Source organism: Perognathus longimembris, chromosome 20 (assembly GCF_023159225.1).
Source record: "Perognathus longimembris pacificus isolate PPM17 chromosome 20, ASM2315922v1, whole genome shotgun sequence".
NCBI lineage: Eukaryota > Metazoa > Chordata > Mammalia > Rodentia > Heteromyidae > Perognathus > Perognathus longimembris.
The window spans coordinates 23078447-23091108 of NC_063180.1; the positions used below are offsets into that span (position 1 = coordinate 23078447).

General features: G+C 56.4%; 2 protein-coding genes across 4 annotated transcripts; both read right to left on the bottom strand.

Annotated features, from left to right (window-relative positions):
* Positions 1-364: 364 nt before the first annotated feature.
* Positions 365-3346, bottom strand: LOC125368098. The gene is made up of 5 exons (XM_048368954.1): positions 3206-3346; positions 2844-3044; positions 2594-2752; positions 1380-1507; positions 365-794 (listed from the first exon to the last, which is right to left on the bottom strand). Exons 1-5 carry the CDS (start codon positions 3344-3346, stop codon positions 365-367), a joined length of 1059 nt encoding a protein of 352 aa, XP_048224911.1.
* Positions 3347-5866: 2520 nt separating this feature from the next.
* On the bottom strand, positions 5867-9466 carry Ntf4 (neurotrophin 4). 3 transcript variants are annotated; one of them, XM_048329928.1, is made up of 3 exons: positions 9358-9466; positions 8131-8252; positions 5867-6729 (listed from the first exon to the last, which is right to left on the bottom strand). In XM_048329928.1, the coding sequence occupies exon 3, from the start codon at positions 6716-6718 to the stop codon at positions 6086-6088; it is 633 nt and encodes a 210-aa protein (XP_048185885.1). In that variant the 5' UTR covers positions 6719-6729; positions 8131-8252; positions 9358-9466; the 3' UTR covers positions 5867-6085. The 3 variants fall into 3 exon arrangements, with proteins under 3 accessions (XP_048185885.1, XP_048185886.1, XP_048185887.1); XM_048329929.1 differs by lacking the exon at positions 9358-9466 and adding an exon at positions 8716-8757; XM_048329930.1 differs by lacking the exons at positions 8131-8252; positions 9358-9466 and adding an exon at positions 7684-7724.
* Positions 9467-12662: the final 3196 nt, after the last annotated feature.

Below are 12662 nucleotides of genomic sequence, written 5' to 3' on the forward strand. Positions count from 1 at the left end.
AGGGGGTTCTGCAGTGGGCTGCCCTTAAGTGTTAGGCCCTGGGCAGTCCAGGAGTGTCTCCAAACTATGATGCTGGATGAGTGGATCGCGGGCACACAGATGCCCCCCAACCAGAGAGCCAGCCTAGACATCCTCAGCCCCAGCCCCTCCCAGGTCAGAATGCTTAGAGCTGGCCCCAGAAACGGGCGTCTTTTAGGTAACTTTAAACTGGTTGATTAGGGCAAACCCCGTCCCCTCCCCTGCAGGAGGCGTGTCCTGCCAGCGGGTTCCTAGATAGCGTTTAGGGTGGGGGGGCGGGGGAAAGCAGCCACAGGCGCTCTGGGCGTGTCCTGAAGATGCCCCGCCCAGTCCCCGTGGGACTGTCCTATCGGGTGTCCCGCCCGCACGGTGGGCGTGTCGCGGCGGGAGTCCCGCCCGAGAGTTGGGCAGCGGCCTCCCGGGGGCGGGGCCGCCGGCAGATTCCGACTAGCTCCGCCCTGGAGCTCCCGTAGCGGGAGTTCTCTGTGCGGTAGGCTTTCGGCACGCTGTAGATGCTGGGCAGGGGCTTCCGGTGCAGGGCCCAGGGAGTCTCCACCGGGCAGAAGCGGTCAAGTGAGACCAGTGGGTGCAGCGGGAGCTCGTAGGTTTCCTGAGTCAGCGACCTGAGCTCCCGGTAGGGCACCGAAGACGACGGGGGGATTGTACAGTCCACATGGACCGCTGATCCCGGCAAGCACTCCTGGCTGTGGCCCCAGCCCAGAGTCTTCGCTGAGTTGGTCGGCGAGCCTTTAATGGAATATTTGGACTGCTCCTTCCTGTGAGGGGGAAGGAGGAAGGAGGGAGGATGAGGGTAAGGTTTGGACCTCTGATAGGAAGACACGGCACAGGCCCATTGTCTATGTCGAGGCCAGGACACATTTATAGGGACCCAGGACCCCTGAGGAAGGAGATAGGAGGCCTGGGCGTCTGGGTCCTCCGGTACTTCAGGGTAACAGGTCTAACTTGGACACTACAGCTTTGTATGCTTGGAAAGAAGTAACGGGTGTGGGGGTCCACACCGAAAGAGATTCCATCCTAGACTCTCAAGACTGTGCCCCTATGCCTGGAAAACTTTTTGGGGGTTTGCAGACTACCCATCCTTTCCAAAGAACTGAGAGTTGACATTAAGGACATCTAAGTGCTGAAAGAGGTAGGAATTGGGGTTTAAACTTTGATTCTTTTTGTTTGGCAGTACCAGGGTTTGAATTCAGGGTTTTTGAGCTTGCTAGGTAAGTGTTCTACTGTGAGCTTTGGTTCTTGCATGTGCAGGAGTTAATACAATTGAATGAGAAAAGCAGGCTGGGCTTCCAGCTGCAGGTGAGGGACTGGGAAGGGCCCAGCACAGATCAGGAACAACTCACTTTGAGTAGTTGTGGAAATCCTTGGCAGAAGTAGTCAGATACAGCTGACGGCGGTCAAGGCTGCCAGGTTCCAGTACTATTAAGGGCGGGCCAGTCAGCTCCGCCTTCTTTGTCCAGGGAAGTCGTGGCTGATGGAGATTGGGAAAGGACAGGTGGAGCAAGAAAGAGGCTGCATACCCAGTGTATAGCTCTGGGTCTCAGGCTCAGAATCCCTCTTCTTAGGCTTCAAGACATTCCACTCCTCCTTCCCAAAATCAATCCTGCACCAGGCTACTTGTACTTCATTCCCAAAAGAGAACTCTTACGATCAAGCCCCTCACCCTCACCCCGATCCAAACCACTTACTGTTGATCAGTGAACTCACATCCAAGCCCACAGCCATAAGGAAGAAAGTCTTCCCAGTTCTCTCTCTCTCTCTCTCTCTCTGTGTGTGTGTGTGTGTGTGTGTGTGTGTGTGTGTGTGTGTGTGCGCGTGCGCCAGTACTGAGGCTTGAACTCAGGGCCTCTAGCTCTCATTTAGCTTTTTTGCTCAAGGGTGAGGCTCTATTACTTGAACCACACCTCCACTTTCAGCTCTTTGGAGGTTACTTGGTTTATTTGTTTTGTTTTTGTTGCCAGTCCTGGGGCATGGACTCAGGGCCTGAGCTCTGTCCCTGGCTTCTTTTTGCTCAAGGCTAGCACTCTACCTCGAGCCACAGCACCACTTCCGGCTTTTTTCTATATATGTGGTGCTGAGGAATCGAACCCAGGGCTTTATGTATACGATGCGAGCACTTTACCACTAGGCCATATTCCCAGCCCCTGGAGGTTACTTGGAAATTAGAATCTCACAAACTTTTATGCCCTGGCTTTGACCCGAGGTCCTCGGATCTCAGTCTCTTGAGTAGCTAGGGTTATAGACGTGAGCTATAGACAACTGGCTTCTTATTCTACCGTCAGTGAGATTCTTTGTCCTGGCACTGGGTCTAACCTACCCCCACTGCCCATACTGACCCTGGCTCACCAAGCCCCCATCCACCCCAAGTCCCCTTCCACCTAGCTCCCAATCTCAGATTCCAGCGTTTCTGAGGGCTTCTTCTTGCCCCTCCCAGACCTTCCTAATTCTAACCCCGCCCCCAGGCCCCTTGGCCGCGCCCCCAAGCGCAGAATTACTGGCTTGGGGGTCCCCCCAAGCGTCTCCCACTTGGCACCCGAGGGCGGGCTCTCTAAGCTACCTCGGGAAGTCCCTTCTGGCGGCCCGGCAGCTCCAGGCCCGGGGGGCTCACGAAGAGGGGGTCGTAGTTGTCCAGGGAGGGCCAGCTCAGGAACTGGGCCTTGGTCTCGCTGCTGTGGTATTTGGTGGTCAGAGGCCGGCGCCAGCCGCGGCGCCTGAGCTGCGGGAACCCCAGAGACGCACGGTGGGCGACGGGGGCGCCGAGAACCCGATCCCCGCTATCCACCCCGGCGCCCCCGCGGGCTCCGGACCTTCTCCTCTAAATCCTTGATCCCCAACGTCCGCGAGGGGTGCGCAGGCTCCGTGGCCCGGGGCTGCTCGTGGGGCCCGACGCGGGCTTTGAGCTGGTACGCCGCGCTGGAGGTGGTCTCCCACCTGCTGAGGACCTCATCGAAAGCCATGATGCGCGGGTGCTCCTTCCCGGCGATGGGCAGGTTCGCCACCACCGTGGACTGGCAGGGGGACGCCGGGATGAGGACCCGGGGTCCATTCACCCGCCCTCCCGCCCCGTCCGGGCCAGGCCCCTCCTCTCCTGGGGACTCCTGGCCCCGCCTCCACCCACCGCCTGGGTGTCCGGATCCCAGGCCCCTCCCTCCGCCCTGCGTCCTCTCACCTGTACGGTCATCGGCGGGAAGACCCCGGGTGGGATATAGTGGTGGCCAACCCCGCTGCTGGTGAGGTGCCACTTGGGCCACGTTCCAGGCAAATCATGTTCAGCGAAGGAAGAATAAAGAGGGCCATAGCGCAAGGCCATGGTCCCAGCCCGAGACCCTCTAGCCAAGCCCGCTGGGTTTGTTGTCCTTGTTGCCGTAGGTGACAGAACCCGCCCAGCCGGTCAAGAGCCTGTGGGCCTGAGGATGGATAGAACCAGGACTGGACAGGAGGACAAAGACCGCAAGAGGGACACGGAACTGTCTACATAGGGAAAGGGTGTGGGGGAGGGGGTCCTAGATTGAGGAGGGCAGGAAAGGGGGTGAGGGAGGGGGAGGAAGTAAGAGGTCAAGGTTGCAGACGGAGAGGGGCAGGGCGATAGACAGAGGGCTAGACATAGGCAGATGCTGAGGAGGGAAGCAGACAGAGAGACATCCCCCTCCCCATTAGCCCATCATGGAATCCATGGGAAACACCCTCTTTTCTAAAGGACCCGAATCTTCTGGCTGCCTCTACACACACACACACCACCCTGCCAGGCTTGCCCACCTCAGGGTAACGATTTCCAGACATTCCAGGGTTCTCCCACCCTCCCTGTGTGTGCAGAAGTCAGCATCCGCGCCTGCTGTCTGGCCTGCCTTTGATTTGGCTGAAAACTTCCACCTGGGTATGGGGGGGAGGGGTAAAATATTTAGCAAAAAAGAAGGGTGTGCATTACTAACCTAGAGACAAGAGACAGGAAGTTAGGGAGACAGAGAAGGAGGGGAGGGTGGAGAGGACTGGGAATAAGAAGACAAGAGGCTGAGCCCCCACAGTGTGTCAGGATCCTGTCTCTGGGGGGCTGGAGGAGCTGGGCATGGGGGGTGTCAGCATCCGTAGCACACCTTGATCCTAAAGGATGTGTGAAAGCCAGGTGGGTGGGCACTAACTACTCAAGAGGCCAAGATCCAAAGGTCAAGGTTTGAAGCCAGCCAGAGCAGAAAAATCCATGAGACTCTTTATCTCCAAATAACTAGCAAAAAGCCAGAAGTGGAGTTGTGGCTCAAACAGTAGAGTGTCTTCCTTGAGCAAAAAAGTTAAGGGAGGGCTGGGGATATAGCCTAGTGGCAAGAGTGCCTGCCTCGGATACACGAGGCCCTAGGTTCGATTCCCCAGCACCACATATACAGAAAACGGCCAGAAGGGGCGCTGTGGCTCAAGTGGCAGAGTGCTAGCCTTGAGCGGGAAGAAGCCAGGGACAGTGCTCAGGCCCTGAGTCCAAGGCCCAGGACTGGCCAAAAAAAAAAAAAAAGTTAAGGGACAGTAGATCCAGGCTGTAAGTTCAAGCCCCAGTACTGGCACAAGCATGTGCGGGTGCACGCACCCCCCTCCCCACAAAGCCATGAGTTACAAGAGGGGTAATACATGAAGGGTTATTCTGAGAATCTGGGAGCTCCCTTTAATACCTCTTCAACATTCAATATAAACAGATTTGCTAAGTCTTCTTCCTTCCTTTTCACTCTCCAGAATGTCTTCATGCCAGCCCATTCTGATGCCGCCTTTCCCAGCCTGAACCTGGTCTCACCAACCCCATTCCATTAAGGGGTTTCCCCACCCCTTCTCAAAGCCTATAAGTGTTCATGACTTCTGCCAGGGCAGGCCCATTGGTCACAACCCACGTCCTGTGCAAATGGACAACTTTGAGATCTATTTCATTCTTAGTGTAGGAGAAAGGTTGCAACAGGAGAGGAAGGCTGTCACCTGACTCCAGCTCTCTGCCTGGGCTTGAATTCTCCCCTGCCATACTCCCTATGTGACAGGCATCTTACTTCCTCAAAAGAGAATACTGTATTCCAAGAATATGTGTCATTCTGACCAAGCAGGATTTCTATTTATTTATTTATTTATTTTTACTTTTTATCAGCCACGAGGCTTCAACGTGGGGCCTGGGCACTGTCCCTGAGCTCTTTGGCTCAAGACCAGCCCTCTATCCCTTTGAGCCACAGCACCATTTCTGGTTTTCTTGTGCTTAATTGGAGATGAGAGTCTCAGGAAGGGCTGGGAATGTGGCTTAGTGGTAGAGTGCTTGCCTAGCATGCATGAAGCCCTGGGTTCGAGTCCCCAGTACCACATAAACAGAAAAATCTGGAAGTGGCACTGTGGCTCCAGTGGTAGGGCGTTAGCCTTGAGCACAGAGAGACTCAGGGACAGAGCTTAGGCCCTGAGTTCAAGCCCCAGGACTGGGGGATTGGGAGGAAAAAAAAAAGAATCTCAGTGTCTTTCCTGCCCAGGCTGGATTTGGACCTCGATCTTCAGATCTCAGCCTCCTGAAGGGCTAGGATTACAGAGCCACCAACACTTGGCTAGGATTTCTCATTGAAACCACCTGCTTTCAGATATGTCAGGGCTTTCTGTAGACCAGGTTCTCAGGTCCTCTGGCCACTTCCTTGCATGGTCCTGCATCTACTCTACCCCCCAACTTCTGGACATATCTTCCCTCATGTGGCTCTCTCCCAGAGTGGGCCAGGGCAGCTTCTTTTGAAATCAAAGGGTCACAATCGAAGAGTAATGTATTACCATGGATAAATAAGAGGCACTCAGAAAATATTCGCTATTATTATTGTCATGATCATTATTACCCTCAAGTTCCTCCAGGAGAACTCCTATTCATCCTTTGAAACCCCATTTGATTTCATCACACATCTTGCAAATGAAAGCTCTCAAAATAGGAGATGTTTGATTCCATGACCACTTAAGGTTCCAAACAGAAGGCTCTTTTCAAAGCAGCCAGGCCATTCCTGAGGTCATTTAGCGTCCAGCTCTTCTTCTTTTTCTCTGCCTGTTCAGTTCTGGGGCCTGCGCCTCAGGCCCGGCCTGTCCGACTGAGAAGGGTGCAGACGCAGGCAGTATCAATTCGAATCCACCTCCAGCCCACACGGCCCTGGGCATCCACAGTCAAGGCCCGCACGTAGGACTGCTTGGCCTTGCATTCAGACACCCAGTGCCTCCGGTCCACTCCCCGGCAGCCCCCTCCACCCACACCAGCGCCACCTTCTCCAGTACTATTAGCTTTGCAGCGAGTCTCAAAGAAATACTGTCGGAGGGGGCTGCCACCAGCCGCGGGCACCTCGCCCAGCACCTCCACCTCGCGTCCTCTCAGGTCCACAGCCGTCCGACGGTCAGTCACCCAGCCGCTCACTGCATCACAGACAGCCAGCTCACCCCGGCGACTGGCCGGGGCCGACTCACTCACCCCACGACGACTGCGGTTGGCTGGGGCACCAGCTGGCTCCCCAAAGGCCCCAGCTTCCAGCAGAAAGAGCAGAGGGGGCCCAGCAGGGGCGCCCCTGGACAGGGCTACTCGAGGGGACAGCAGGTCCCACTCAGGAGCTGGGAAGGGGGGTAGAGTTGAAGGTGAAGAGTGGGGCTCCATTGGGACACTGGGGAGGAGGAAGAGGAGGAGGATGGGGAGGGAATAGAGGGGCTTGGGGAGCATCTCTTGACCACCTGGGGGTAGAAGACAGAGAGGGCTGGGGTTAGATAAGGGAGTGGAAATCTATGGAGAACAGAAGTTGTGAATCTCAGAACCATGGGGAAGCACTGGGGGAGGGGGGACACATTCTAGATCTTGGGTGATGCTCAACTTCTAGACTAATAAAAATTACCTTAAAGTTATTACTTAAGAGCCAAGGAAGGGGCTGGGGATATGGCCTAGTGGCAAGAGTGCTTGACTTGTATACATGAAGCCCTGGGTTCAATTCCCCAGCACCACATATACAGAAAATGGCCAGAAGGGGTGCTGTGGCTCAGGTGGCAGAGTGCTAGCCTTGAGCAAAAAGCAGCCAGGGACAGTGCTCAGGCCCTGAGTCCAAGCCCCAGGACTGGCAAAAAAAAAAAACCAAGCAAATGAAAAAGAGGCTCAGAAAAACTTAAGGATTTGTGCCCAAGCGTGGTGGTTCACACCTGTAATCCCAGCTCCTCAGGAAGTGGAGGTGGGAGAATCCCAGTCCAGAGCCGGCCTAGGCAAAAGTGCCAGAACTTAATGAAAAATAACGAAAGCTAAAAAAAAAAAAAGTGGCTAGAGGTTAGAGGTGTGGCTTAAATGGTAGAGTGCTTACTTCACAAAAGGCTTTGGGGGGGCTGGGAATATGGCTTAGCGGTAGAGTGCTTGCCTAGCATGCATGAAGTCCTGGGTTCAATTCCTCAGTACCACATAAACAGAAAAGGCTGGAAGTGGCACTGTGGCTCAAGTGGTAGAGTGCTAGCCTTGAGCAAAAAGAAGCCAGTGGCAGTGCTCAGGCCGAGTCCATGACCCAGGACCAGGAAAAAAAAAAAAAAAAAGGCTTTCGTTTCAAATCCTAGCACTAAAACGAGAGTTAAGACTTTGTACCAAGTCATATAGCCAAATGGGACTTGAACCTGGTCTGAGCAACTCCACTCTGCCCTTCAGCCTCCACAAACCTCTAAGAAACTTGAGTCCTGTGGGCTGGAATCTGAGGGAGAGTGAGAAAACCAGACACAGGCAGGTGCCTGTCATCCTAGCCACTCAGGAGGCTGAGATCTAAGGAATGAGGTTGGAAACACAGGAGCAGGAAAGTCTGTGAGACTCTATCTCCAGTGAACCACCAAAAGCCAGAAGCCGAGCTGTGGCTCAAGTGACAGAGTGCTAGCCTTGAGCACAAAAGTTCAAGGACAGCACCCAGGCCCTGAGTTCAAACCTCAGGACAGGCACAAAAAGTGAAATAAAAGAAAGAAAGCCAGAGGAGGCCCTCCTTTTGTACAGTCTGCTTTCCTGTGTGTGAATGGGACCCGGGGCTGGGAGAAGCTGGCAGGAAGGTGATCTTGGTCTCTTTCTACCGCATTCTAGATGCCTGGAGAAGACTGGGAAGCAGTAGGTGATTACCAGACCTGTCAGCACTTCCTCCACCTCGGAGCTCCTGGGATGGGGACCCTCAGACTCTGTGGGGCCCCTGAGGACGACACAGGTAGCTCCCTCCTTGCTGACATCTTAGGGGAGGGAGGGCAGCCACCTGGGCAGGAGGAGAGGAAGGAGGGGGGAGAGAAGGGAAGAGACAGGTTATATAGGTAGGTGGGAGAGAGGTCCAGACTCCCCCACCCCAAACTACCCCCTTTCCCCTCCCACCGCGGAATTCCTCTACAAGTGTAAGGTACCCAAGCCAAGGCCCCGCCCCTCCCCAGGTGATGGCTCCCGGCTGGGATGGATGGGCAGCAGATGGGAGGGGGAAGACAGAGGAGGGGAGACACGTGGCGGAGGATGAAGGAGGCTGGGAAACATTACCGCCTCCCCCCACCCTGCTCCCCACTCCCTCTTTCTCTCCATCTCCCAGGCGGAGAGGGGGCGGGGCTGGCCTGGACACCGGGTCCCCGCCGGCCCACGCCCCCAGGAGCCCTGGGTCCCCGAGGCTCTTTCCTGGAATGTTCCCTCCTCGCAGGACAGGCCAGGGCCCGCCCAGGAACTCCACCAGCACATACCTGGAGCGGCGGCCTGCCCCGGCGCGGGGGAGATGGAAAAAGAGGGAGGCGCACAGGTTGACCCAGCCCGGACAGAGGAGGCGGCCTCCGCCCTCAGACGAGGCGTCCCGATCCTTCAGCGCCGGGCGCGGCGCTTCCCACGGCCCACACCCCGGGCGTCCGAGCCGCCCACCCCGGTCCCCACCAGGAGTTCAGGTTCCCCCACCCCTGCAGCGCCCACCTCCCCCCCCCAGCGCCCACCTCCTTCCCCCCAGCTCCCACCTCCCCCGAACGCCCACCTCCCTCCCCCCAGCGCCCACCTCCCTCCGGGCGTCCGAGCTGCCCACCCCTTGCCCCCATCAGGAGTTCAGGTTCCCCCCCCCCAGCGCCCACCTCTCCCGCAGCGCCCACCTCCCTCCGTCCCACCCAGTTCTGGAGACCAGGCACCCCGGTACTTAGACATAATCCGCCCCCCGATGTGGCCCGGGGGACCCCTGACTCGAGTCCGCGCCGGGAGAGCCCGCTCCATCGCGGGCGCCGTTCCCCCTTGCCTCAGTTTCCTCCGCCAAGCTCCGCCCCCGCCCGTGCCGGCCCCGCCCCTCCCTGCCCAGGGGCAGGGCGACCCCGACGCGGCGGTCTCGGGGAGGCGCCCGGCACTCCTACCTGGGGCTCCCGTCTCTGCTCCGGGCGCCCCGGCGCCTCCACCTCGGGCTCCGGCTCGGGGGACCTCGGCGGCCGGCGGGCTGCGCGCGGCTCGCGCTCCGAGGGCCTGGGTCGGGGGCGGGGCGGCGCCCGACGGCGGAGGAGGGGCGGGGACCCCGCCTTACACTCGCGTGCCTAGACCTCGGAAGCCGGGCCTGACCGGCCCAGGAGTTCAGGCCCCAGCCTCCTCCTGCAGCCCTAGGGGCGGGAACCCCAGCCTCCTCCCTCAGCCCCAGGGGGCCCGAACCCCAGCCTCCTCCCTCAGACCCAGGGGTCTGGACCTCAGCCTTCTTTCCCTCAGACCCAAAAGTTCGGATCCTAGTCCCCTCCCTCAGACAAGGAAGTCCAGACCCCAGCCTCCTCCCTCAGACCCAGAGGTCACAGATCCTAGCATCCTTCCTCAGACCCAGGACTCTAGACTCCAGCCTCCTTCAGTCCCAGAGGTCCAGATCCAGCCTCTTCCCTCAGACCCAGGGGTCCAAACCCCAGCCTCCTCCTTCAGACCCAGGGGTCCAGACCCAGCCAGTTCTCTCAGACCCAAGGGTCTAGGCTCCAATTTCCTCCCTCACGCCCAGGGATCCAGGCCCCAGCCCTCCTCCCTCAGACGGAGGACTCAGGCTGGGAATCCGAGGGGTCTCTGCAAGTTCAGCATCCAGGGCAGATTCCCACCCTCTCCCAGGAGCCTTGGCAGACATTAACCAGCTGGGCTGGGGTAGTGATAAGGCTTGACGCCCAGAGGCAGTGGATGTGGGGGGCTCTTCCACAGAGCCTTCTCTCCTGGAATTTCCTGGGTGGGGACTGGAGAAGGGGGTCTTGTCCTGAGCTCAGATAAGAGAAATCCAAGGTATTACAGGACTGGAGACAAAGATATGTTTTTTTAAGTGACCTTATGTTTAAATGACCTGCCTTGAGAAATCGTGAATAGTTACAGATGTGGGAGGGAGGAGGCAAGGGGACTGGGACCATGAAAAAGGGGAACAAAGACCTAGAGTGGGGGTTGGGAACAAGAGATCCAGAGAGGGAGAGAGGCCCCAAGAACCCCACAGAGCTGCAGGCACACTGAGGAAGCCAGATGAGGCGAGACATGGGGGCCATTTTTTTTTTTTTTTTTTTGGATGGCAGGGACCTTTTACCCTACCACACCTCCACCCTGGCACTCATGGCTCCCCTCCCCCTGAACTATATTTAGGGGGGAAAATGACACCTGCCTTGGAGGGGGGTCACCCAGCACCTCTCCCTCTGACTAAATATAGCATGGCAAGGTGGCAGGAAGGGTGTCCCCGGATTAGGGTGTTCCCCTCCTGTCCCCTGCGCCCTGCCAAGGAGACTCAGAAGGCATTGCAGTTGTTTACTGGAGGTGGGGAGGCCCACTTCCCAGGCTTGGGTGTCCATTCCTGTCACCTCTGACCTCATCACTCCCTACCAAAATGGACTTGGGACTTATAGTCTGTGGTGAATTTTAGGGATGAGCTTTCAAAAGGAAACAATCTCTGGTCCCCCTCTTTCTGGGCCTCTGCCCTCTCTTTCTGGTTCTGTCCTGCTCTCTTCCTGGGTCCTCATCTCTGGGATCTTTTGATCTTCCTCTTCCTGGATCTTGGATCTCTGTTTCCCTTCCTCCCTCTTCCCCTCCCCCCCCCCCCGTTTCTCTCTGTCATCTCTAGGTGTCTGTCCTCTCTTTCTGAATCTCTCTTCCCACTACTGTACCTTCTCTGCTACTAGAGGGAAAAAGGTGGTTGGGCCAGGCAATCAGCTCATACCTATAATCCTAGCTACTCAGGAGGCTGAGATGTAGATTGTGGTTCCAGGCCAGTTGGGGCAGAAAAGCCCCAGAAACTATTTCCAAACCAACCAGCAAAATGCCTGACTGCTGGCACAGCTCATGTGGTAGAGCACCAGCTGTGAGCAATAAGTCAAACAAGATTAAGAGGCCTTGAACTTCCCAACAGAAAAAAGGGGAAAGGAAAAGGTAATTGGGTAAACTGTGCAATTTCTGAACTGAATTACTTCCTGACATTTTGCTTCTCTCTTCTTTTTCCTTAGTGTGTATGTGTGTGTGTGTGTGTGTGTTAATACTGGGGCTTGAACTAGGGCCTTGTGCTTTTGCTTTGGCGTTCTTGTACACGGCTGATGCTCTATTGCCAGAACCATGTCTCTTACCGAGTTTTTGTTTGCTAATTGGAACTGGAGTCTGCCCCATTTTCTGCCTGGGCTGACTTCTGGGTCTCAGCCTCCTGAGTAGCAAGGATTTCAGGCATGAGCCACTGATGCCAGGCTCCACGCAGGTGTTTGAACACTTAGGGCCTGGGGCTGGGAATGTGGCTTAGCGGTACAGTGCTTGCCTAGTGTGCATGAAGCCCTAGGTTTGATTCCTCAGCACCACATACACGCAAAAAACTGGAAGCGGTGCTGTGGCTCAAGTGGTAGAGTGCTAGCCTTGACCAAAAGGAGGCCAGGGACAGTGCCCAGGCCCTGAGTCCAAGCCCCAGGACTGGCCAAAAAAACCCGAAAAATCCTTAGGGCCTTATAATACTTAGGCGGGGCTCTCTGCTTGAGCCACGCCCCCAGGCTCCTTCCCTGCACTCTGATTGGTTAGGTGTATTCGAAGGGAGATGTGTCCTCAAATCAGTTCTTCTCTGAGAACTTGGTGGTGACTCTAAGAGTTTGTAGGACCAAAAAAGGGGGAGGGGGGCAACAATAATAACAAGAGCACTCTGGAAACCATTTGATACGTTTTAATAAATTAATACAAGTACTTTGAATGACATTTGGCTCATAGGAAGCCCTATGTGTGTTAGTGACTACACCCTCTTCCTCTTTTTCCTCTTCCTCCCCCTCCTCCTCCTATTCCTCCTCCTCCTCCTCCTCCTCCTCTTCCTCCTATTCCTCCTCTTCCTCCTCCTCCTCCTCCTCCTTCTCCTCCTCCTCCTCCTCCTCCTCCTCCTCCTCCTCCTCCTCCTCCTCCTTCTCTTCTTGGCCTTTAGTCCTGAGAGACTGAAATGTTTGGCCTTGCCCTATTGGGTCACAGCATCCTCTCTGAATATTAGCCTTCTGATCAATCAGACCAGAAGCCACTGACCTTGGGAGGTCCTGGTGCCCAGGCAGGCTGTGGGGGTGGTGGAGTCAGGCAGCCTGTCGCAAATCCTCACCAGGTGACCTTGGCAAGCCTTGGCCCTGATGAGACTCAAGTTTCTCTCCTGGAAAACACACCAAGTCCCCCAGGCTATCTGACGGCCTTCCTGAGGTAACAGAGGATGATGGGTGACGCA